The sequence below is a fragment of the Malania oleifera genome, chromosome 10 (assembly GCF_029873635.1).
Source record: "Malania oleifera isolate guangnan ecotype guangnan chromosome 10, ASM2987363v1, whole genome shotgun sequence".
NCBI classification, from domain to species: Eukaryota; Viridiplantae; Streptophyta; class Magnoliopsida; order Santalales; family Ximeniaceae; genus Malania; species Malania oleifera.
Window position 1 is genome coordinate 62,863,133 of NC_080426.1, and position 26,716 is coordinate 62,889,848.

General features: G+C 34.5%; 1 protein-coding gene across 1 annotated transcript; it reads left to right on the forward strand.

Moving 5' to 3' along the window:
- Window positions 1-16,475: 16,475 nt before the first annotated feature.
- On the forward strand, window positions 16,476-20,961 carry LOC131165672 (ras-related protein RABA3-like). The gene is made up of 2 exons (XM_058123662.1): window positions 16,476-17,027; window positions 20,265-20,961. The coding sequence occupies exons 1-2, from the start codon at window positions 16,729-16,731 to the stop codon at window positions 20,716-20,718; spliced, it is 753 nt and encodes a 250-aa protein (XP_057979645.1). The 5' UTR covers window positions 16,476-16,728; the 3' UTR covers window positions 20,719-20,961.
- The last annotated feature ends 5,755 nt before the right edge of the window (window positions 20,962-26,716 follow it).

Below are 26,716 nucleotides of genomic sequence, written 5' to 3' on the forward strand. Positions count from 1 at the left end.
CATCAAATGACAATATGCTCAGATTCATATACACAATATTTAGCTCAAATCCAAATGAGATATGAAATATGCTCATGATAAATGTGATATTATTATTTGAATCCATTTTATTATTTTTGCTTCCAGATTCTCCCCACCCCCCCCTTTGACATCAACAAAAAGGTGTATAATAACTAAATCAAGAGTAAATGTATGATACCAAAGTGATGATTATTAAGTGATGTTGCTTCCCCTTAATTATATCATCTAAAAAGATTCTAAGCAACCTCTCGACTATGCATGAGACCTAATTCACGCCTAATTTGTATAAATCTATCCTCTGCAAGTGGTTTCGTGAATATATCGGCCCATTGTTCATCCATGCATACAAACTCAAGTCTTACATCCCCTTTTTGTACATGGTCACGAAGAAAGTGATGTCGTATTTCTATATGCTTAGTTTGTGAATGTAATATGGGATTCTTTGAGATATTTATTGCACTAATATTATCGCATCTTGTGGGAATTGTTTCATAGCTTAATCCAAAATCCTTCAGTTGTTGCTTCATGTAAAGCGTTTGAGCACAACAACTACCTACCGCTATGTATTCAGCTTCAGCTGTAGAAAGAGCGACTAAATTTTGTTTCTTGGAAAACCAAGAGACCAAGGAATGTCCTAAGAAGTGACAAGTACCACTAGTGCTCTCCCTATCTACTTTACTACCCGCATAATCAACATCTGAATAACTAAGAATCTCAAATGATGTGTGCTTAGGATACCATAACCCAATGTCCACGGTTCCTATCAAATATCTAAGTATACATTTAACAGCTAGCAAGTGAGACTCTTTTGGAGCAGACTGAAATCTTGTGCACAAACATACGCTAAACATTATATCTGGTCTACTGGCAATCAGATATAACAAGCTACCTATCATTCCATGATATAGTTTGACATCTACTGGTATACCTTGTTCATCTTTATCTAATTTCAATGAAGTGCTCATAGGTGTATCTAGTATTTTTTCGTCTTCTATGTTAAATTTTTTGAGTAGGTCTCTAATATACTTTGATTGATTTATGAATATTCCATAATTTGCTTGTTTAATCTGAAGTCCTAGGAAGAAATTTAGTTCACCCATCATGCTCATCTCAAATTCATTTTGCATTGTATTGGCAAATTCATTACACAATTCTTTAGCGGTAGCGCCAAAGATGATGTCATCTACATATACTTGCACTAGGAGAATATCATCTTTCTTAGCCTTTATGAACAAGGTTGTATCTATCTTTCCTCTTATAAATCCATTTTCTAATAGAAATCTGCTTAGCCTTTCATACCAAGCTCTAAGAGCTTGCTTTAAACCATACAAGGCCTTTGTTAGTTTATAAACATGATCTGAATTCTTATGGTTTTCAAACCCTGGGGGTTGTTCTACATACACTTCCTCATTTATGTAGCCATTTAAAAATGTGCTTTTCATGTCCATTTGATATAGCTTGAAATCCTTAAAAGCTGCATATGCTAATAACATTGTATGGCTTCCATCCTAGCTACAGGGGCAAATGTTTCTTCAAAATCTATGCCTTCTTCTTGGTTTTATCCCTAAGCTACAAATCTAGCCTTATTTCTCACAACTATTCCATTTTCATCTTTCTTATTCTTATATATCCATTTGGTCCCTATGATTGACTTATCCTCTAGTCTGGGAACTAAAGTTCATACTCTATTTCTTTCAAATTGATTTAATTCCTCTTACATAGATAGCACCCAAGATTCATCCTCTATAGCTTCACTCACATTCTTAGGTTCTTCTTGTGATAAAAATGCACAATGACTCTTCATGTTCCTAAGAAAGGAGTGAGTGGATACTCCACGTAATGGTTCACCTATTATTTGATCTATGGGATGATTCTTTATGTATTTCCATTCTCTAGGTGGTTCATTAAGTTCAATTTTCTTTTCTGAATCATTCTCAATTGATAGTTCTTTTAGTTCCTTGTTTAATTCAGGTTCATCTTCATCAATTCTTTTGGAGAAGGGATTTTTCTCATCGAACACTACATGAATAGATTTTATGACCGTCAATGTTCATTTATTATATACTCTATAGGCTTTACTATCTAAGGCATACCCTAGGAAGATACCTTCATCAGATTTTACATTGAATTTTCCTAAATGCTCATTGTCTCTAAGCACAAAACACTTACAACCAAAAATATGAAAATATGATATGTTTGGTCTATGGCCATTCCATAAATCGTAAGGTGTCTTATTAAGTGGTGGTCTAATTAGGACTCTATTTAGTATATAGCAGGCGGTATTCACTGCCTCGGCCTAGAAGTATTTGGGTAATTTATGTTCGTTAAGCATAGTTCTGGCCATTTCTTGTATAGATCTATTCTTTCTTTCAACTACGCCATTTTTTTGTGGTGTTCTGGGAGCTGAAAAATTATGGACAATTCCTAATGAGTTACAATAGACTTCCATGCCTTAATTTTTAAACTCTCTACCCCTATCACTTCAAATTTTAGTAATTGTGTATCCCTTTTCATTTTGTACTCTCTTGCATAGATTTATAAAATTTTCACATGCTTCATCTTTATGACCTAAGAATAGTACCCATGTGTATCTTGAGAAGTCATCAACTATGACAAAAACGTATGATTTTCCTCCTAAACTCTGAATTTGGTTTGGTCCAAATAAGTCTAAGTGCAACATTTGAAGTGGCCTAGTAGTCAAGATCTCTTTCTTCTTCTTAAAGCTTGTTCTTGTCTGTTTTCCTAGTTGGCATGCATCACAGATTTTATCTTTCACAAATTTTTTCTTGGGTAGTCCCTTAACTAATTCTTTCTTAACTAATTTTGAAATTAAATCCATGTTTGCGTGTCCTAGTCTCCTATGCCAAATCCAACTTATTTCATTCATAGCAGATAAGCATGTTACACTTTGTGAAGTTAGGTTATCAAAACTTGTGGTGTATACATTTTCATGTCGCTTAGCAATGAACAGTATCTTATTATCAGTTTTGTGTTCAACTATGCACTCGTCATGTTCAAATGATACTTTGTAGCCTTTATCACATAGTTGACTTATGCTCAATAAATTGTGCTTTAGACCTTCAACTAACAAAACATAATCAATAATGAGTGAGGAATCATTACCAACTTTACCGATACCTGTGATCCTTCCCTTAGCATTATCTCCAAAAGTAACAAACCCTTCATCCTTGAGTGTGAAGGATGTGAATTTTGATTTGTCTCCGGTCATGTGGCGTGAGCATCCGCTATCCATATACCATCTATCTTTTGAAGATGTGGATCTTAAGCAAATCTGCAAGACACAATTAAACAACTAGCTTTGGTACCTAAATTGTTCTAGGGTTTAGATATTTATAATATATAGTATATTACCCTTAGAATTGATCTCAGCCGTTGGATCAATAAGATACCTCACGTGTATTTATTAATAAAGAACTGATTTTAGGTTTTCTCGCGAGTTCAGGCAACTGAACTCGACTTCAGGCTCCTGAAGTGTCAACTTCAGGCGCCTGAGGTTCCAAGGTCAAGCGACCGAGGTACCTCTTCTAGGTTCTATCTTTCCTATTTAATTCTTTAGGTGACCGAACTTAATCTTTAAGCAACCAAAGAAATTCTTCAGGCTACTAAAGTGAAGTTCAGGCTACCGAAGTCCAAATTTTTATTTCCTTTGTCTTATTTTAGAAAATGCTTTGCTCTTTTTCTTGTGCCTTTTATAAAACATATTTTCCATGATTTCAAAAACATTTCTAAGTCCATGAAGGTTCCCTAATGATATACATGAAATGCATGAATCCTAAAATAATTCTAAGTTATGTTGAGTCTCAAGATAAATCATACGAAAATGTAGATACATGAGTTCTAAATACCCATTCCCAAGTCATTCTTAAACTTTGCCACCGCTTGCATCTTGATTCTCATACTCTTTGAGGTACTTTCTAATATGTATAAGCTTTACTTTATAGAATCCATGACTCGTTATCTTTCCGTGCATGCTCAGTGTAAGTCCTATTCACAAACTCAATGCAAAGATCAAATATCAAGTGATTTGTCATTATCAAAACAAGATTGGACTCGTAGAATCAACAATAGTCTTTAGAGGCTCTTACAAAATACCCCATGTAGAGGTTCTTTTTCCTTGTGTTCTCTACTCCATTGAATCCTATACCTTCTTTATCCAAAGACATTCTTTGTGATCCAATCATTTTATCAAAGTTCTTTTTTCCTTTAGTGAAGATGTAAATTATTTTATTTTGATCCTCAATTTTACTTTCAAGGCAAAGCATTTCTGAATCTTTTATTCCTTTGTAGTTTGCTTGCATCCTTACTAGCTTTTTCGTCATCTGATTTATTATGCTTTCAAGTTCACCAATGACTTAAATCTTTTTCAATAGAAGTTTGAGATCTTAAATCTTCTAATTCTTTCATTACTTTTTCATTCTTGCTTTCCAATCTCTTGATTTTTAAATCTATTTCTCTTTCAGGAAGATTTTTAGATTCTAATTCTTTTATTACAGCTTCTTTCTTATTTTTAAATGAAGTGTATCGTTAAGTCATATTAACTAGAATCTTATGAGCCTTGAATAATTTTCTTTGAAGTTCTTCATAGGATGGCATACCTTCATCATTGGAGTCATCAGATGAATCGTCATAGGATTCATTGCAAGAATCATTAAATGATTTAGATAAGGAACTTTGTTCTTCATTATCATCCCATGCCATAAGGCAAGCAACTTCTTGATCACTTATTTTACTTTCAGATTCACTTGTGCTTGTGTCATCCCACGTGGTAACTTTCATTACCTTCTTTTTCTTCTTCTTGGAGTCTTTCTTAAGCATTGGACAATCTGGTTTTATGTGTCCAACTTTCTTGCAATTATAGCATGTAGAAGGTTCTTTCTTTGTTTCTTTCTTATTAGTTTCTCCTTCATCTGATTTTGAGTCCCAAAATTTTCTAGTAAATTTATTTTTCTTTCTAAGAATTTTTGCAAGTTTCTTGGTTTTGAGAGCTATATCATTTACATCTATTACCTCTTTATCTTCATCGCTAGAGCTTTCATTTGAGGCTTTAAATACAATGAATTCCTTGGCTTTAGATTTTCCTCTAGTTCTTTCATTTATTGTCATCTCATATGTGAGTAGGGATCCTATGAATTCATCTAGGGAGGTGCTTTTCAAATTTCTTCCTTTAGTTATTACAGTGGCCTTAGGTTCCCAAATCAGTGGAAGTCCTCTAAGAATTTTTTTGATCATTTCATAAGTTGAGTAATTCTTTTTTAAAGGCATTAAGGGAGTTTATTATATGGGTGAACCTAGTGTACATACTAGTAATAGTTTCATCTGAGTTCATCCTAAAGGCCTCATACTCGCTTGTGAGCATGTCAATTCTACTATCTCTAACATCAACTATTCTTTCATAGGTTTATTCCCTATTTCTTTGGCTGATTTATATGTCGTGACTCTATTAAATTCATATACATCAAAAGCACAATAGAGAGCATTCATAGCACTTGAATTTACTTGCAACATCTTATGCTCATTGTCAGTCATCTCTTTTTCCTCTTTAGGTATTTCTTTGATATCCACGATTTTAGTGGGTATAAGGTCACCTTGTGTGACAACTTTCCATGCTTTCCAATCCATAGTTTGTAGATAAATTCTTATTCTTTGTTTCAAAAAGGATTAGTTTACACCACAAAAGATAGGAGGTCTACATGAGGATTGACCCTCGGCAAAGGGAGATACACCTAGGTATACCATATAGATCTTTATGTAGCTTCTAATTTAAGATTTACTACAACCCTACTCTGATACCAATTGAAAAGTAAGGTGGACTCACAAGAGGGGGGTGAATTGGGATTTAAAAATTTCTTTATGACTTCTTTTATTAATTCTTTCTCAACTCTTTTTAGTTTTAACAATCACACATGTAAGGTTTGATTTTAAATCACAATTTCAGCCAAGACGCAATTTAATTTAAATCTTTATGAATGAGTATATCAATTTGATTGTTTTGCAAGTTTCTCAATACTTCTTTCAGAAAATTAAACCAAAAATCAATAAGTTAGTTTAATCAATCAAGATAAGCATCACAATATAAAATACTATAACAATTCTAGCAAGCTTCCAAGATTCAGTGCTTTGATATGGACTTATTGTCAAAACTAATAAGAAAAGATTTAGTGAAAGGATTGCCTAAAACACCATTTGTGAAAAATAAAATCTGTGACGCATGTCAAATGGGTAAGCAAACAAAATCAAGCTTTAAGAAAAATAAATTCATATCTACCACTAGACCACTTGAAATGCTTCACTTAGATTTGTTTGGTCCTAATTTAATGCAAAGTCTAGGTGGAAAATTATATGTTTTTTTGATTGTTGATGATTATTCTAGGTTCACATGGGTGTTGTTTCTCTCACATAAAATTGAATTATGTGAACAGTTTACTAAGTTACGCAGGAGAATTCAAAATGAAAAAAGCTATAAGATAACTCACATAAGAAGTGATAGAGGCACTGAATTCAAAAATGATGATATAGAAAATTATTATGACCTAGAGGGCATATCACACAACTTTTTTGCACCTAGGACCCCTAAAAAAATGGTATGGTAGAAAAAAAGAATAGATCATTACAAGAAATGGGTAGAAATATGCTAAATGAACATAATCTACCTAAATATTTCTGGGCTGAAGCAATTAGTACTGCATGTTATGTAATGAATAGGGTTCTAATCAAGCCATCTCTTAATAGAACACCCTATGAAATCTGGAACAGCCAAAGACCTAATATTTCCTATTCTCATGTATTTGGTTGTAAATGCTTTGTGCTTAAGGATGATGAGCATCTAGGAAAATTTGATTCTAAATATGATGAAGGCATTTTCCTAAGTTATTCTCTTAGTAGTAAAGCATCTAGAGTTTTCAATATAAGAACTTTAACTGTCACTGAATCTATTCATGTTGTATTTGATGAATCTAATCCATTTTCTAAGAAAGATGATGAATATGATATTGATATTGGAAAATACTTAGACAAACTATCTCTCGAAAACAACGTGAATGAAAATTCAGAAATAAATGATAAATCATCTAAAGATAATAAAAATGAGAGTGAGGTTCAGAAGCTACTTAGGGATTGGAATTCATTAGGAATCATCCTATAAATCAAATCATAGGTGAACCTTCACGTGGTGTAGCCACTAGATCCTCCTTAAGAAACCTAGTGAATCACTTTGCTTTCCTATCTCAAGAATAACCCAAAAATATTAAAGAAGCCATAGAAGATGAGTCTTGGGAGATGTCAATGCAAGAAGAACTTAATCAATTTGAAAGAAGCAAAGTGTGGAACCTAGTTCCTAGGCCTAATGATCATAGAATTATTGGAACTAAATGGGTATATAGAAATAAGAAGAATGAGAATGGGGTAGTAACTAGGAATAAGGCTAGACTAGTTGCCTAAGGTTATAATCAAGAGAAAGGGATAGATTTTGATGAAACATATGCTCCCGTTACTAGAATGGAAGCCATCCGTATGCTACTTGCTTATGCTACTTTTAAGAACTTCAAATTATATCAAATGAATGTTAAAAGCGCATTTCTTAATGGCTATATAAATGAGGAAGTCTATGTAGAACAACCACTCGGTTTTGAAAATCATAAGTATCCCGATCATGTATACCAGTTGTCCAAAGCCTTGTATGGATTGAAACAAGCTCCTAGAGTTTGGTATAAGAAGCTTAGTAGTTTTCTATTAGAAAATGGGTTTACCCGTGGCAAAAATTGACACTACACTTTTCATCAAATCTAAAAATGATGATATCCTCCTTGTGCAAATTTATGTAGATGATATTATTTTTGGAGCAACTAATAAGGATTTGTGTAATGAGTTTGCCAAATGCATGCAAAGTGAATTTGAAATAAGTATGATGGGTAAACTTAGTTTCTTCCTAGGGTTGCAAATTAAACAAGCTAAATATGGGACTTTTATATGTCAATCTAAATACGTTAGGGACTTGCTTAAGAAATTCAATATGGAAGATGGTAAAATTATTAGCACTCCTATGAGTTCTTCTAAATTAGATAAAGATGAGCAAGGGATTCCTATTGATGTAAAATTATATCGTGGCATGATTGGGAGTCCTCTGTATCTTACAGCTAGTAGGCCTAATATTATGTTTAGTGTGTGCATGTGTGCTAGGTTTCAGGCTGCTCCTAAGGAATCTCATCTATTAGTAGTTAAACGAATCCTTAGTTGGAACCATAGAGTTAGGATTATGGTATCCTAAGCATACGACCTTTGAGATTGTTCTCTATACCGATGCCGACTTTGCCGGTAGTAAGGTTGATAGGAAAAGTACTAGCGGCACTTGTCACTATTTAGGACAATCTCTCGTTTCTTGGTTCTCCAAGAAACAAAACTAAGTTGCCTTATACACAGCCGAAGCATAATATATTTCGGCTAGAAGTTGTTGTGCTCAAACTCTATATATGAAACAATAGCTTGTGGACTTTGGATTGCACTATGATACAATACCAATTAAATGTGATAATACTAGTGCTATAAATATCTCAAAGAACCCTATCTCACATTCACGAACTAAACATATTGAGATTAGACATCATTTCCTTCGTGATCATGTGCAGAAGGGAGATGTGGCACTTGAATTTGTGTGCATAGATGAGCAGTGGGCCAATATTTTGACCAAACCCCTTCCGGAAGATAGGTTCATACAGATTAGATGAGAACTAGGTCTAATGCATAGTAGAGATGCCTCCTAGATTTTGGATAGAGTGCATAAACTTAGGGGGAGCTTCTTAACATAGAAAACATACAGCTTTGAACTTTAAATCTATCATTGCATTATACTTCATGAGTTTGTATATGTTTTGCAAATGTATGACTATTATATCTTTTGCATGTTTAATAGTTATATTTATGTTTTCAGACTTGATCATACTGAACTTTTTGAGTTAAGTAGTTGTGGATAAACTGTTCATTTAAAACTCAATTAGGTCATTTCTATACAGGGATTTTTGGAAAAATTCTCTATTTTCAAACGACATGCTCCCAAAATTTCTAAAAATTTTCTCAAACATCTCTTGTATTTAAATGATTCATACTCAATGCCTTACTTACATGTTTTTTTAAAATCATAGACCTTTTTGCTATTGCCAAAAGGGGGAGAAGAGGGCAAAATTGGGTATTCTTTGTGGATCTTTAATCCTTAAAATTCTCATTGTGCATATTGTCAAGTTGAGCCTTTCAAGGCTATACCCACTTTTGCATGATGTATTTGTCATCATCAAAAAGGGGGAGAATGTTGACCTTATAGGTCATGTCTAGTTTTTATCATGACAAGTAATGTGTTATTTAATGGTTAATGAGTTTGTATGCAAATTCAAGTTGAGATTCCAATTTGGTGCACATGAACTTGAAGAGGACAAAGACCCTAAATTTTTTATATGTTGTATTTTAATTCAGTTTTTATTCGAGCCTGTAATAATTAAAGCTCAATGGACTTTAATAATCAATGCATTACATGCATGATAGGGTAGATAAGTTCAAAGGGCTTAAACTGACCTTAGGACCCTCATATTTGCATAAAAATATGCCCTATTATTTTAATATTAATCATCATACGTATAGGGACAACATTATAAAGAGAATTGAACTGAAATACCCTTGAAGGGCATGTTCAATTGACTAAACATTAATGAATAGGGACCTTCGGTCGACCGAACTTCCACTACGTCAACATTTTGACCCTTCGGCCGACCGACCAAAAATATAAGACAACGTCCTAGTCGACTAAACCCCCACATGGGAAATCTCAATGCCACGGTCAACCGTCCAATCTAATTTATTCTCATGCTAGTCGACCAAAGTTCGTACAGTTCGGTCAATTGAACCCAATACAATCAACCAAACCTTGAAGGTTCAAGAATCGCCTTATGAATGGCTGACTGAACACATAGTTCAAATTTAGCACTTCGGTCAACCAAACTTAGCACTTCGGTCGACCGAACTCTCAAGATCGTCGACTGGTCCTCTCAAGTTGTCCGAATTTACCGAGGTTAAAACACTGTTAAATATTATTAACCTCACTTAAACTTTTGCAAAAATGACATTTATGTCCCGAATGGTTATAATTTTGGGGAATTCTATATATACCCCATCATTTGCAAAAATTAGTAACTTGATTAGAAAATACTCTCTAAATTTCAAAAATCCCTACACTCATTTTCAAGCTCCCTGCACTCATTCTTACTCATTTCTATTACCAAAAATCATCTAGTAAGAGTGTTATTATGACTTTCTTATTAAGTTTGGGCTCTCTCTTGTTCTTGTTGATTGAGATAAATTTTATTAGAGAGCAAGCTTCAAGTTTTTCTAGGAGACTTTGTTAGTAAGCCTTCCATAGGAAAACTTCTTTGAACTCGTGAGTTTTGCATCTTCATTGCCGTACTCAAAGAGTTCGTATTGCTTTTTGGTTGTGAAATATTATTTTACAAACCGATTTCAAATATCTACTGTGATTTATTTTGAGAAAAATATTTATTTTGAAGTGTGCTTGAAATCTTTGTTGCTGCATTGGGATTGATTTCATTATCTTGACACAAAGATTCTCACATATACACTCTCATGAACCAATTATCATTCTTGCATTATTTTGAGAGTAGATATCAAAACTACATTGAGCTTATCATATCTTATCATTCGGTAGTGTGCTAATTATATTGGTGCAAAATTTGCTTTATTGAGAAGCATATAGTTTGTACGTAAATTTTATTAAGAAATCTGTTGTATTCCAAGCGTGGCTTGAGGGGGCGATAATTCAGCTTAGGAAGTATTGTTTGTAAAGGTTGAGGTTAGCCCTGTGCTAATTGACCTAGTTGTATTAGGTGCTACTCCACCCAATAAGTGAGCTTATAGTGTAATCCTTGTGTTTGTTAGTCAAGGCGGGGATGTAGGCAAGTTGCCGAACCTCGATAACATTTTTGGTGTCTTCTCCATTTACTTCTTTATTGTGCATGCCTAGGTTGGAATCAATGTGTTGAAATGTTAAGTTTTGCCATTTCTTGCAAGGATACCTTATTCTACTAGATTTGTTAGCACGAGGACACGTGAACTTTAAGAAATTATGTACCCCCTTTTAAGTATTCTGACAAAAATATACCTTGGGCCTTCATCCAAATCTTATCCATGTCATTAATTAGCCTACAACATGTTCAAGTAAATGGTTTTGATTATATTTCATAATGTTTAAAATGCATGCATCGTGAATCCTAAAATTGATCACCTTTTTTTCTAAAAGGTATGGATCTTATCTCATTTAGGAATGATGCATTTACATTGTAGTCAATCGCTTGAATTCCATGTACATACTCAATCTATATTTTGACAGCATCTCCCCGTGGTTCTCCATGTACATGAGATATGGGAAGTGAACATGTTGTTAGTTTTTCGCTAACAAATTATCATAACATCCCACTATGAACCCAAAGAACATAAGCATAGATGCTATCAAAATATGTAATGAGAATTAACAAAGCGTGAACGATGACAACAATGTAAATACAAATTCCTAAATTGTCCACACATTGGATAATTCAAGAATATATAGTTAAAATACAACATCACTAATGGTAAATGAAACAAATAATTAACATGTTCCATTGATTATTAATCTAGATAGTATATAACTAATAATCAATTGAATATTAATAGATTTGTTTTACATTTAAGATAAGATATGAATGTATAGTAATGATTATTGAATGAGTATAAGTTTCAATGAACACATGAATATAATGAATGAATGCTTTGATGAAATCCTTATTATAAATAGAACATATACTATCCAAATATAATATTTGAACATTGATTTTCTTTTGACCAACTGAATGTTGTTAAAAATTATTTTAGTAGCCTTGGATCAAATTATAACAATCAAAATAAGTTAAGGCATACAAAGTCATGTTTAAGGCTACATAAGTATAAGGGAAAGAATGGGCATGAATTACATAAGCACCATTAGAAATATTAGATCATGAAAAATACGAAGCAACAAATTTCTTTTATTATTGCTGAGTTTGATTGCGCAAGTTGACTGAAGTTATCTGATATAAGAAGTTATTGTCTCTACGCGTGTGAGGCTTGTGTTTGTACACATTTTTATGGAAATTGGTCGAGCATATAAAGTGAACACAAGGAAAGCAATTTGATCAAGGTTCTACTCAAATAGGGTGGCAGTAATGTTTCCTCTGTTGTTAAGATTCATAAGTTGGTTTTTTTCAGTAGTTTAATTAATTATTTATTATTTTTTTTGTTTAAGACGCTTTTTTTTTTAGAGAAAGCATGGGATATGTTTTTTATTGTTGGTAAACACCAAAAGTTTAGTTTTTTGAATAATTATTCTTCATCCCATAAATAACATAAAGTTAAGTTTTTTATTAATTTTTATCGACTTGTCCCCTTACTTCTATTGTTTAGAAAGCATGAACAAAATATGATTTCTTTTATTGTTTAAATGTATTTTACTATTTTTTATTGTACCTATATTAATATATGAAATTCTCGATTATATATTCTAGAAATTGGAATTTCAATTTATCATTCATATCTCAATTTGGCCACTCCAACATACAACTTGATTACACCCAACATATGACTACTAAATGTATTTATATCTTACATTCAACTAAAAAACATAACTGCAAATTAACCCCAACATAACAAGAAAAATTACACAACAACAATGTATAAAAGACATGCATTATAATATCCTAAATATATGCCTAAAATATTTATGCAGAGTAGGAAGCCTAAATATAACATAAGAATACATAGACAATATCTATACACACACATTAAGCCCTCGTTTGGAATATCTTTAAAAATAAACAAGTACTCTTTATAGAGCAAATCACATGTGAGAATTCTCCCTTAACAAGTTATCCAAAGGAGAAAAGAAATTTTTAGAAGGATAATAGAACAGCCAAATTTGTTATATATATAGGGGTTCTAGGCTTGGCCTCGTTACAGGCGGGCAGCAGTATAAAAGGGGATGGCGGTAGGCAGGTGGCGGCAGTCCTACCAATCTAGCCTTCGCCTAACTACGACAACTAAGGCGAATCTGGCTTGGAGCCGCAGAAGGTGGGCGATGAGTCCTTGCAGTGGTGCGGTCGACGGGTAGTGGTACAGGAGGGGGTGGCTGCTGTTAACGTGTATAGGGCTTTGGGCTGAAGCAGAACCCTTATTTACTTGTATTACCCTCTTATTATTTGTATTGCACTTGTACTTTGTACTATACTTGTACAGCACTCCATGCCTCCTACATAAATAGGTACCCATGTATACTCTTGTAGAGAAGAAATACAACAATACTTGTTCAGTATTTCTAACATGGTATCAAAGTCACTGCTCTGACCTTTTCTTAGTAGTCTCGTTTTCTTGGTGTTGCTCCTTCCCTATCACACTTCCGCCTCCATCAAGGAACCATACCACAAACCACTGCATCCACCATCAGCCTGCTATGTCAACCTGCTATGTCAGCATGCCACGTCAGCATTGTTGACCGTTGGCCCCCAAGCGTTGACTGGACCGTTGACTTCCCTTGGGTTGACATTTTCAGGCCAAGTTTTCCTTACCTAGTTTTTCATATAAATTTAAATTTTTTTAATCTATTTTTGCATATTGTGTCTCTAAATGGATAAAAAAGACATTTTTCTTCCTCACCCCATCAATACTACATTGGAGAGGACTAGGAATTATTTATCTTGGTCTCAAAATATGAACAGTTTTCTTAAGGGTCGCATGCTGTGGCAATATTGTGCTGGTACAATCACTATTCTTGTCAAGGGAGCATCTAAAGAAGCTACTGCATTCACTGCTCGCATAGTTAAATGAGATAGTCATAACCATTTGATCTTTACTTGGCTTCGAAACTCTTCCATTCCTTCCATCTCCAATATGTTGGGCAACTTTGATGATGCCAAATCTGCATGGGATATGTTGGTCAAACAATATTCCACTTCTCACCGATCCTTGAAATATCAGTTAGTGATTGAGTTGCATCAGCTTTGGCAAGAACCAGGGCAATCTATCAATGACTACTATGATCAACTTCACTTCCTATGGGACCAAATTGACCTTTCTGATCCAACTTGGGCATGCTCAAAAGATGCTCAACAATTTGCTACCGTTCGAGATGAATTTTGTCTCTATGAATTCTTGATGTCACTTGATAAAGCCTATGAGCCCATTGGAGGTCAGCTTCTTAATCGCAGTCCTCCTCCCTCTTTTCATGCTGCTGTAAATGAGTTGGCTAGAGAAAAAGCTCGTCTTACAACCCTTCAAACCCAGAATAAGCTAAATGTTCTAGCTATTGCTCCCTATGCTCCCACAAAGCAACCTTCGCAATTAGGGTTTGATGCCTCTAACTCTAGCAGTCACAAGCACTCCAACAAAAAGTTCTACAACTATTGCAAGCGTCTTAGCCACACTGTTGAGACTTTTTTACTATCGTAACAAATTTACTGCAGTTGTTGCCAATTCCGAGTCTACTCCACCAATGTCTACTGTCTCAGCTGAGTCTCAATCTTCTGGATCCACTATCCACCTCTTCTCAACTGAACTACAGGACATAATAGCTTAGGCTATTCGTATGGCTAGTAATGCATCTCTTTCCACTACTCTCTCAATCTTGCCTAGTAAGTCTTAATCTTGGCTCTTTGATTATGTCTGTTGCAACCACATTACACTTCACTCATCCTGATTTTCCACTTTACGTGACAATAGTCTAGGGTCTGTTTTGACCTCCAACCTTTCAGTTCCTAGGGTATTCCATGTACTTGACCTATCCTATAATTTATTCTCCATGGGACAATTAGCTTAACTAGGTTATCGCCTTACTTTTGACTATTTCACTTTGCAAAAATGGTTGAAACACAATTTTCCAAATGTATCAAGATTTTTCGATTTGATAATGCTTTTGAATATACTCAATATGCTTTTCAAGCCCTTTTGCATTCCTATGACACTGTACATCACCTAACTTGTCTAGGTACCTCTCAATAAAATGGTAGAGCCAAACAAAAACTTCGTCATATTCAGGACGCTATTCATGCTCTCTTTCTCTTTTCCAAAGTTCCTACTCCTTTTTGGGGTGAAGCTGCTCTTCATGTTGTTCATACTATCAATCGCAATCATATACTCCTATGTATAACCTTTTGCAACAAGACGAGTCTTATAGCACCCAATATATGTTAACAGCTGCAAAGGGTGTAGCGGCAAGAGGGCGGTAGTTCGTCTCTTTGACAGAATCAAGAAGGCTCGATTTGGGGGAAGTATGAGCGAGAGTTTGAGGGAGGAAAAGAAGTCGTAGATATACTAGAGGGAAGTATTAGTGACAGTATTTTAAACCGTCTAAACCGTCACTAATAATTAGTTTTCAAAAGATTAGTGATGGTTTTTAAAACGTCACTAAAAGTATACTATTAGTGGCCAATAGATTTCATCACTAATAACTGAAAAATTGTTACTAATATATTGACGTCATCATTAGAACAAAAAAATGTACGTTTAGTAACAAAAGTTTTAGTGATGAACTAGAAACCGTCACTAACAATGACGGATGTAATTTTCGTCACTAAAAGTACATTATTAGTGATGATTTTTAGTTTGCTATTAATACTTTAATAACATTTTTTGTAGTGATAAATGGAGGATGGGCTTTTTGGGTTCTTTTAGTGTGACATTTAAGTTTGAACATGATGGTATAACTACTATTCATAAGGTATGAAATACAACTCGCATACTAAAGCTTATAATCTAATTTTCTAGAAGTTTTTCATCAAATTGATAACTGCATCTTTTAAGCTTATCCATTATAGTCTCATTATGAATAATAAACATTTTAAGACTAGAATTTAATTATAAAGCATGGTTTGAAAGAATGAATCAACAAACAATTCTTGAAACTATGGACAATAATTCTGGTGATGAATATGATCACACCTGTGGCACTTTTGCAATACTTATTTGTAGCGTACTAATTTGTATGCCTGTGTTTGTGTCATACTTTTTGTTATGTTAAATAAGAAAAAGAAAAAGAAAAAGAAGTTGTCCCCATCAATTTCAAAGAGCCAGGCAGTGGTACGCCAAGGGATTTTAGTTTTAACTCTAATGATTAGAACAAACTTATAAAACCTACCCTCAAATCATTATTAAAGGGGCAAACACGTCATTTGAAGGACACTAATCTCAGACATCATGCCAGGAGTTGAGACACAAACCATACTCATTGAACACTTTATTACAACTCTAGTATCCCACCCCAGTTCAAATAAAAATTATTTCATCTCCTCAAGTTGACAGACTAGATAATTCATATGGATGATGGATAATGCATATAAATAAATCATATGCACAAATAGTGTACGCGGTGCGTACATTATTAATAATTAAAAAACATTATTTTTTCCTGTTTGTATGGCTAAAAAGGAGACAAAAGAACCAGTCCATTATTGAAGAAACAGTCTCTTTCATTGAAAGAGCCCCTCCAAAGTTGAAACCAACCACCGACTCCCACTTACTTCCAAAGAAAAGTTAAAGGGTGCTTTCAATTGTTGATTTTCGGTAGAGGGAGAGAGAACATAGCATATATAGCACTGGAGGTGGATGTTTTCGCAGTTTGGCTGATTGAAAATGAAAATGAGAGAAGAGGGGAATGGTGGAGAGAATGGTGAGCAGCAGCAGCAGGTGGAGGAGAATGGGGTTGATCGTGATCGCGATCATGATCATGATCAGAAAATAGACTACGTTTTCAAGGTGGTGGTGATCGGTGACTCGGCTGTGGGGAAAACGCAGCTGCTGTCCAGGTTTACCAAGAACGAGTTCTGCTTCGACTCCAAGTCCACCATTGGAGTTGAGTTCCAGACTCGCACTCTCACCATCAAGTCCAAACTTATCAAGGCCCAGATCTGGGACACTGCTGGTCAAGAAAGGTTCCCCTCTCTCTCTCTCTATGTATATATATATATATATACATACACACACAAACATATTTATTTTCTATTATTTTTATTGGGTTTAATAAGAGGCAGAGAGAAACAATGGTCAGTAGTAGTGTTGGAAACTGGCGGTAGGTAAGCATAGGCGTGGGTGTGAAACCATGACGAGGGTTTTGAATTTTAACATTGATGGGGATGGTACTATTCTCTGATCTTCCATCTGTCTGCCGACACATTTCTGATATTAAAATATTCTTTTATACAGATATTAAAATTGTTGTGTTAGGCCGAAACTCGCATGTCAAGCTTAAGGTTTTTTAATAGTCTTCATCCCAAGTTTTGAATTTGCATAATTAAGCACAGGTTAGTACAAAATTTAAAAAGATTTAATATTGTATTTGGAAAATGCTATACCTTTAGAAACTTGTATCACTGTTTGAATTCCCAAAATCTGATGCAGTGAATCTTTTGAATGTGGCTGGACTAATGATCTGCTCAAGTTCGTCTTAGGTGTTAGATTTGAGATGTATGGCTGTAAAATTGTTAAGAAAGCTAGCAAAATAAATTATATATTGACTTTGTGGCCCAAATTAACCTATATAAATTGAAATCAAATGCTCGAAATCTAAGTTTTTAAATACAAAATTAGACCCTTTATAAAAGATTTACTGCTCGATCCTCATCATCTTATTCTTATAATCAAAACTAAAAATCAAGATAAAAAACACCAGCCTTTTGCCATGCTTAGTAAAATAGCAAGGACTAGTTTTGAAGTTTCGAAAAGATATATCGGAAAACTCCACTTGTCACAAGAAAAGCATCACCAGCATCCCCTGGGGTTGACGAGTCCAAGGTTCGAGTGTCATGGATGGATGCGACTCGTGTTGCTGAAGACATGATGGACCCCGTCGATGGCTGGAATCTTTAGACTATTAAAATAAAAAATAAAAAAAATGAAAAGCATCATAATCATGTAATATCCCATGATTTGTTAAAATTTATTGTGTGGAAAAGTCAACTAATTCCAGCTAATGATGAGATGTTATGTCATTTGTGATTTACAATTTATATATATATATATATATATATATATATTCTTATAACGAATAGCAAAACTCATTAATATTTGATTTTCAGAACATATTTATAGTCTTTTTCCAATTTATGGTCAGGTCGCTTTGAGAAATTGACTATTTTGTCCTTTTGCCTTGAACAGACATGAAATGACATAATTTACTATGGTTAAAAAATCATCCTTAATGATGAAATTTGCATTTTGTGTATTGAATGTGGGTCTAATGGACAAAGTGCAGCGGCTAATTAAAGAGATATTAAGCCTTTATCTAACAAGCTTAGTATCTGTTTAATATCATTTTTTTTTTATTTTTTTTTTATACACAATGAAACAACAAATAAATATGTTTATTTATATTTCTAATTTCTATTTTTTATTGTCAATTTATGACTTTTTTCATAGAAATTGCAAACTAGATTCACGGGTTCAGTTGTTTTTACTTGTTCCCATAATATTTTTAATTTCTAAAATTACTTTTCTTCAATTAAATAATTCATTTTTATTAAAACTAAAATAAAATGGCCAATACAATTTAAAATATAATTAAAATAAAAATATTTATAATCTTTTTAAAGTTTTGAAAATTTAAAAAATATTTTAACTATTTTTCTACTGGCTTATACAATAAAATTGTTCTTGTAGCTTTAAACAATTAGTTTTGAAAATACCAAACAACATCCTAAGTTTCATATGACGCAATTCTTTGACTTATCCTAAGTACACATCAAATTTAAATTTGAAACTTTATGGGTAGAAGGATTTGAGCATAAATTGGCGGAAAATGATTTGGTTTTGTTGTTGTTATTGTATGTGTAGAAGGATTTGAGTTGGAATCATAACATATGCGGGATTTGGAAAAAGAGGCGGACCATAATGGCTCTATAATACTTAGTTTTATCTTCTCTTTTTTGTAAAGGGCTAGTTCCACGCTTGGAACTCGTAACCTGTAGGTCACAGGGTGATAACCTTATCGCTGCGCCTAAGCTCCTCTTCTCTAATTTTAAATTATAAAAAAAAAATTACAACAATCAATAAAAAAATTTAAAAGACTTAAATGCATTTTTAGAAAAAAAAAAATACAAAACTTCAATAAATTAATTATTAGAACATGAGTAAAGGTAGCCTACAGGCTACAGCATTATTGCAAAAGATGCCAGCACAATTCCAAGTACATGTTTAATAGGCTCTTCTAAAATAGGTTCATTAAAAAAAGTTCGTTAAATTTTTTTTGAATTATTCAAACATATTTATGAGGTTCTTATCTTTAGAAAAGTATATCCATTAATTAATTTAATAGTGCATATTTCAATCAAATAGAATGTGCATCTTCTTTTTCATTTGGTTAGATTTTATTTTTAAATGCAAGGAAATAATTTTCTTAGACTTTTTAAACAAGAAGCATATTTATAGCTTCTTCTTCTTTTTTTTCAAATTTTTAGAATTAATCTTTAATATTTAGGAAGGAAAAAAATAAACGAACCTCCCGATCAAAATGATGTCTTGTTTTGAAATCTATAAATTTAAAGAAATAAAAAGTATATATAATTTAATAAATGAAATTTATTTATTATAATAAGTCACATTTTTTATTTATTTGAAAGATATGATAATAACCTACAAATTTTAAAGAGTTGTTTGGTATCGTTTTTATTTTTTATTTTTGCTTCTATATAGTAAAAAAATAGATTATGATAATGCACTTATTTATATTACTAGTTTTCTAATTCTATCCTTAATTTTCAACTAATTTTTTTAAAAGAATTGAAAATCAAATTTTATGATTTTTAATTATTTTAGTTCCTTTCTTTTTTCTTTATTTTGTGTGTGTGTGTGTATGAGAGAGAGAGAGAGAGAGAGAGAGAGAGAGAGAGTATTTTCACTTTTTGGGAGAAAAAAGTATTCAAAAAGTCATAAATGTATACCAGATTAATATTAATCTTTTAAAACCATTAATGCACATCTAATTAAGCCTTAAACAGTTACGTCAAAGCTTTTAAATCTAAATAAAAGGCACATGACATCTGGAGGAACATGTCGTCTCTGTTCTTTCTCCTCCAAAGAGAATTGGACAGCTATAGCTTTGAACATCGATCGAGTTTTTCGCCCTTCATGTAGTTTTTTTGTTAATGAATGAATTGCAAGGCATATGCATGCAGGTACCGAGCAGTGACGAGTGCATATTACAGAGGAGCGCTGGGAGCCATGCTGGTATTCGACATAACCAGGAGGCAGAGCTTTGATCATGTTGCCAGGTGGGTGGAGGAGCTTCGAGGCCACGCCGATAACTCCATCGTCATCATGCTCATCGGGAACAAAGCCGACCTGGTGGACTCCCGGGCAGTTCCCACTGCGGACGCCGTCGAGTTTGCGGAGGACCAAGGCCTCTTCTTCTCGGAGACTTCCGCACTCAGCGGCGACAACGTGGAGACGGCCTTCCTTCGGCTGCTGGAGGAGATTCACTCTGTGGTTTCCAAGAAGGCTCTGGATGCTGACCGCGGAAGTGTCAACGGCGGCGATCCTGCAGCGCTCAAAGGATTGAAAATTGACGTCATCCCGGGCTCTGACATGGAAATTAGCGAGATGAAGAAGCTGTCCTCGTGCTCTTGTTGAAACCAGCGAGTTCATGATTAAGAGAAATTATTAAGCTTCTTAGTAGGTGAATTTTGATGAAATGCATAACATTGATCACTTCAAAATTACAAATTATCTGAAAATGTGTTTTGTTATTTGAAAAAATTATAATATGGTTAAGCAACGTACTTCAGTAATTTCTTGTAGGATTGGGTTTGACTTCATTGAGCTTTTGAGACTGAAGTATTGAGAATTTTAAAATAGAATGTAGTATTTTTATGAGATTATTGATTAGGAATGGTGTACTTTAATGTTATACTATTCTATTTAAAATTAATCCAAGTTTGTGAGGGCAAATTTTCATTTAAAATATATGCATCGATTCTTCTATCCTGAAAATGAGTCAGATGAGACGCATCCGAAACTTATAAAATAAGTTTCACAAAAATCAAATTTTTTCTTCCTTTTTGTAGACCCATTTAATGGGTCCTTGCACTTGTTTTGAAATGACTATTGAATTAAATATGGCAAGGAATTATAGTTGGAGATGGAGCACCTTAGGGTTTGCACACCAGAGGATATTTCCAAACTTGGGGCCGCAAGTGGAGCAATTTACTATTGGTAAATTCCTTGGCCAGCATACACTTACATCAAGAAAATCTACAAGAAGTTGGAGTAGTCAAAATCTTTTCAGCTTACCCTTTAAAAATCACTAGTGTCGCGATGTTCTCGGACGCGATCTGGACGAGATGGTGAAAGGTGATTTTAAAAGATATTTTCATGGAAAACAATGGTATAATAGAAATATCACTAATCTTTTGAAATGTGTGGTTAGAACACTTGATTAATACCCAATTAATGGTAGAATCGGTCTATACTATCAGAGTCGGGTTCGTGAGTTTGGTCATGCGAGGTCAAGGCATCAGCACTCCCTACGCACCCGTTCTTACGAACGGTACTAACTAATTGAAAATTATCCTACAAATCAAATTCAATGAACCCTTGAAATTACTCCCTTTCAAAAATTGTAAATAAATGTCCAAAATAGAATACTATATAAGTTTTCCCTCAGAACCAGAGCATATCGTACTCCAACGAGCTCATGCCTCCCTTTTAAATCACCGAGATCGGAAAATCAAGAAAATAGTTAGATAAATACGCTTCCAGAATTTTTGAAATTTTATAAAATCTTCAAAATATGAAAAATAATATTCTGTGAGGTTTTTGGAGTGCATTTGCGGATGAAAATTTTGCAAAAAGTGAATTTCCAATCTCAAAATATTTTTGATATTTTTTGCAATTTTCCTAAATTTTTATAACAGTTTTTAGATTTTCCCCAAATTTTAAAATAAAAATAATAATTAAAGAAAAAAAATGAAAATTAATTCAAAAATATTTTTAAAATTTTCTCCTAGATTTTCTGAATTTTTCATGATTTTCTAAGAATGAAAATATTTTCGAGCTTTAAAAGGTATTTTTGTGAATTTCTGCATTTTTTTTTATTTTTTGTGGTTTTTCAACATGAAAATTATTTTAGGAGGAACAAACAAAGAAAATAGGCTTGAAAACATTTTTTTGAATTTTTCCTTTTTTTTTTTGTAATTTTTATGACTTTTTGTTGAATTTTTCATGAATTACTTAAGTGTTTAAATAATAATATTTAAACAAAATAAAGAAAACCGATACCAACCGGTTCAGGGGGGTGGATCGGTCAAACGTTGACCGATCTGGGGGAAAACCGGTTTAAGGCCTCGTCAAGGCCAACCCATGTGTCCAAGCTTGATTAGGGCGGCATGTAAGTGGAGACCGGTGAGGTGGCATGATCTTGAGTGTCTCTTGGGAGTAGAGATCTAACCTCTAGGAAAAAGGTGCTTGTAGCGACCTACTAAATTAAATGGTTTTTTTTTTTTTTTTAAATGGCGAATAACATACTCTAGTACCATGATATTAACCTAAGCAGTAGGAAACAGAATCATACAAACATAACCATTATATACAATACAAAACCAATACCATAGTACTACTGTGTTTACCAAAATATACACATATAACTGTTTTTCAAAAATTCTCTCAACTATACTGGGATATACGAAAATGCTCCCAAAAATGATACTCACTCTCTGACAGGGCACTACAAACGTCCCTCTATTTGTGAGCCTGATCTGCTCGCTTCCTTGGATCACCTGAAAAATATTTCAACACTGGGATGAGCCAACGCTCAGTAAGAAGAAATATGCTATTACTAGTGTATGACAAATGAGCTACTATATATATATATATATATATATATATATATATATATATATATATATATATCATGAAATCTGTGTTCATATAAACATGAATATCTAAATACAAAGTATAGTACCAATAATAAAATACACCACCCCTCTTCCCTATTGCTTAACATACAGTATTATAGTTATAATTCAAAATACTTCTAGTGTACATAAGTAGAATCCTTGTTTCTGTAAATCTGTATGTATGTAATAGTAACTGAAACTGTTCCCTATGGTTATCTGTTTCATGACATGCCCCTCATGACGAGGTTGTGTGGCCAATATGCTAGATTTACCCTGATTGGCCAACCAGGAATAGATCACTGAACTCCGTCAGTCGACCTGCCCACCTCAACCCATATCTAGATGGGGAGCCTAACCTCTTCAAGGGCCTAGGTGGTCGACCGTACCATGTATTATCTGAATAGGTGGTTGCACTCATAAAGTAATATAATATCTATAGCAACGGTACCGTGCTCTGTAGCTACAAGTCCAACAGGGTCTGATATCATATAATATATTTCTATACATATCTATCTAATTTACCATGATTGAAGTAATCATAATAACCATGATACTGCATAACGTACTAAAATCTGAATAATCATAACATGGAACTGCATATTCATAATACTGAAATTTGTATAATCATGGTACTAAAATTCGTAAAATCATGGTACTGAAATTCACATAATCATAGTACTTAAATCCATAAAATCATGATACTGAAATTCATAAAAATCATGAAACTACAATTCGCAAAACATATCCCCGTACTACATACATGTTCACAAGCCACACCATAGCTTAATACATAATTTTCATGAATAAATACACTGTGTAATATTTAGAAATTTCCTAACATAGTATATTTCCCTTACCTTAACTTTGAAAAGCCCCTACTGTACTCTAGCCCGATACCCGCAGGGCCTCCTATACAATACCCTGAAAATGATATTTTCTAGAACTTAAACATCAGTATTTTTCTACCTACATCATTTCCTATAACTGCCAGGATGTCAAAAACTAGATAAAGGTCCTTACCCTAAATTTGGGATGAAATCCAACTTCGATTTCCTGATGATCCGCTCCGGCAGTTTTGCAGAGAACTCCGCTAGGAGCATCGTAGTAGCTTCGAATCGTCGATCCGACGACTGGTGGGGCCGGAAATGAAGAGAGAAAGGAGAGAGAGTCGTAGGAGAGAGAGAGAGAGAGAGAGAGGCGCGGTGAAAATTAGAAATATCCCGATTTTTAGCTATTTATAGGGCTAGGTTCGTCAATAAGACATGTCACCTTGTCAACGAGCCCTTCACAAAATTCGTCGACGAGGCCCTGTGTTCGTCGACGAAATTCAGAGTAGCCCGAACCGTCTCTCGGTATTTTCTCGTCGACGAAGCCCTGTATTCGTCGATGAAATTCTGAAGACCTTCGTTGACGAGACCCTGTGTTCGTCGATGAAGCTGGGCAATTTCCTGAATTTATGACTATTTAATATTATCTCCAAAATGCAATGTCGTCGACGAAATCTACGGCCTCCTTCTGTTTCTATATCTATTTTCTCTCCCTCTTATTATTACTAAAATGCTATTATTCTTCAGGTCACTACATTCTCCCCTCCTTATAAAATTTCGTCCTCGAAATTTACTATCTAAACCTCTATCTATACTTACATCATTCGGTGAAGGAAAAATGTCTACTTATTTTATTACCTGCCCTCACTTATGGCGGAGGAATACCGTGGTTACATGGGTGGTTCTAGGAGATTACATATACCAAAAGAAAATTTCTCCCAGAACAAAATACTATCTACTAACCATAATTAATACATGTACCTGCAAAAGAAAACTTTACCTGAGTATCTCTATACCTCTGGGAACAACTGTGGGTATCTCTGTCTAATCTGCTCCTCGAGTTCCAGAGAAGCTTCCTCTATGGCATGATTTCTCCACAAAACTTTAACTAATTGTATTTCTTTAGTGCGTAAAGTCTGAACCTTTCCGTCCAAAATTTGAACTGGTACTTCTTCATACGTTAAAGCCTCACTGACTTCCAGTTTTGCACGGCTAATGATATGGGAAGGATCTGGGACGTATTTCCTCAACATAGAAACATGAAATACGTCATGAACTCGGAATAAGGATGGCGGTAAAGTCAGCCGATAGGCTACTGACCCAATCTTCTCAAGTATCTCAAAAGGGCTAATAAACCTAGGGCTCAACTTACCCTTTTTCTCAAATCTCAAAATTCCCTTCAATGGTGCTATCTTTAGAAAGACATGATCACCTACTCCGAATTCCAATTCCCGATGGCGAGTATTTGCATAACTTTTCTGCCGACTCTGCGCTGCACTAATCCTATCATGAATAAGTTGAACTTTATCACATGCTTGCTGAATTATCTCGGGACCCAAAACTCGCCTTTTGCCAACTTCATCCCAGAAAAAAGGAGATCTACATCTCCTACTATATAATGCTTCATAAGGTGCCATGCCGATGCTAGCCTGATAACTATTATTATAAGCAAATTCAACTAACGGCAAAAATTGAATCCAGCTACCTCCAAAGTCTAGTACACAAGCACGAAGCATATCTTCCAATACCTGGATGGTTCTCTCAGTCTGACCATCGGTCTGAGGGTAGAAAGCTGTGCTGAATACTAACTGAGTCCCTAGTGCCTCCTGCAAACTCCTCTAGAATCGTGATGTAAAACGTGGATCACGGTCCAAGACTATGGATACCGGCACTCCATGGGATCATACAATTTCCTGTATATATATCTCTGCTAAGTGGTTCATAGGGTAGCTAACTTTAATGGGCAGAAAATGCGCTATTTTTGCCAATCTATCAACTATCACCTAGATGGCATTCTGACCATGCAACGCTGGCGGCAGCCAGTAACAAAATCCATGGATACGTGATCCCACTTCTACTCGAGAATGAAAAGTGACTGCAACTGACCAGCCGGCCTCTGGTGCTCAGCCTTAACCTGCTGGCATGTCAAACACTACTGCACAAACTCTGCTATCTCTCTCTTCATGCCACTCCACCAGAAAGAATCTCACAAATCCCTATACATTTTCGTACTACCAGGATGAACAGTGTATAGAGATCTGTGTGCCTCCTCTAGAATCGTCATCCTGATGCTATCATCTGCAGGCACACACAATCTAGTGTGAAATCTCAGAGCCCCATCATCAGAAATACTGAACTCCGCCCCCTGACCGTCCTGAACTCTGGCTATCACCTCCACTAACTCTGGATCATCTCTCTGAGCAGCTTTAATCTTCTCATATAACATGAGCTGTACAACCAAACTGGCCATAAATGTCTAAGGATCATCCTCCACTAACTCTACACCAAGTCTCTCTAAGTCTATCTGAATCGAATGTTGAATTACTACTGCTAATTGTGCTGTGTCTCCTGACTTATGACTCAGTGCATTGGCTATCACATTTGCTTTACTTGGGTGGTAACTAATGGTGCAGTGGTAATCCTTGATGAGCTCCAACCACCTCCTCTGCCGCATATTCAATTCTTTCTATGTAAAAATATATTTCAGGCTTTTATGATCAGAAAATATCTCGCACCTCTCACCATAAAGGTAATGCCTCTAGATCTTCAATGCATGTACCACCGCAGCCAATTCTAGATCGTGAGTAGGGTAGTTTTTCTCATATTCTTTCAGCTGTTTGGACGCATACGCCACCACCCTATGATGCTGTATCAACACACAACCGAGCCCTTTCAAGGATGCGTCAC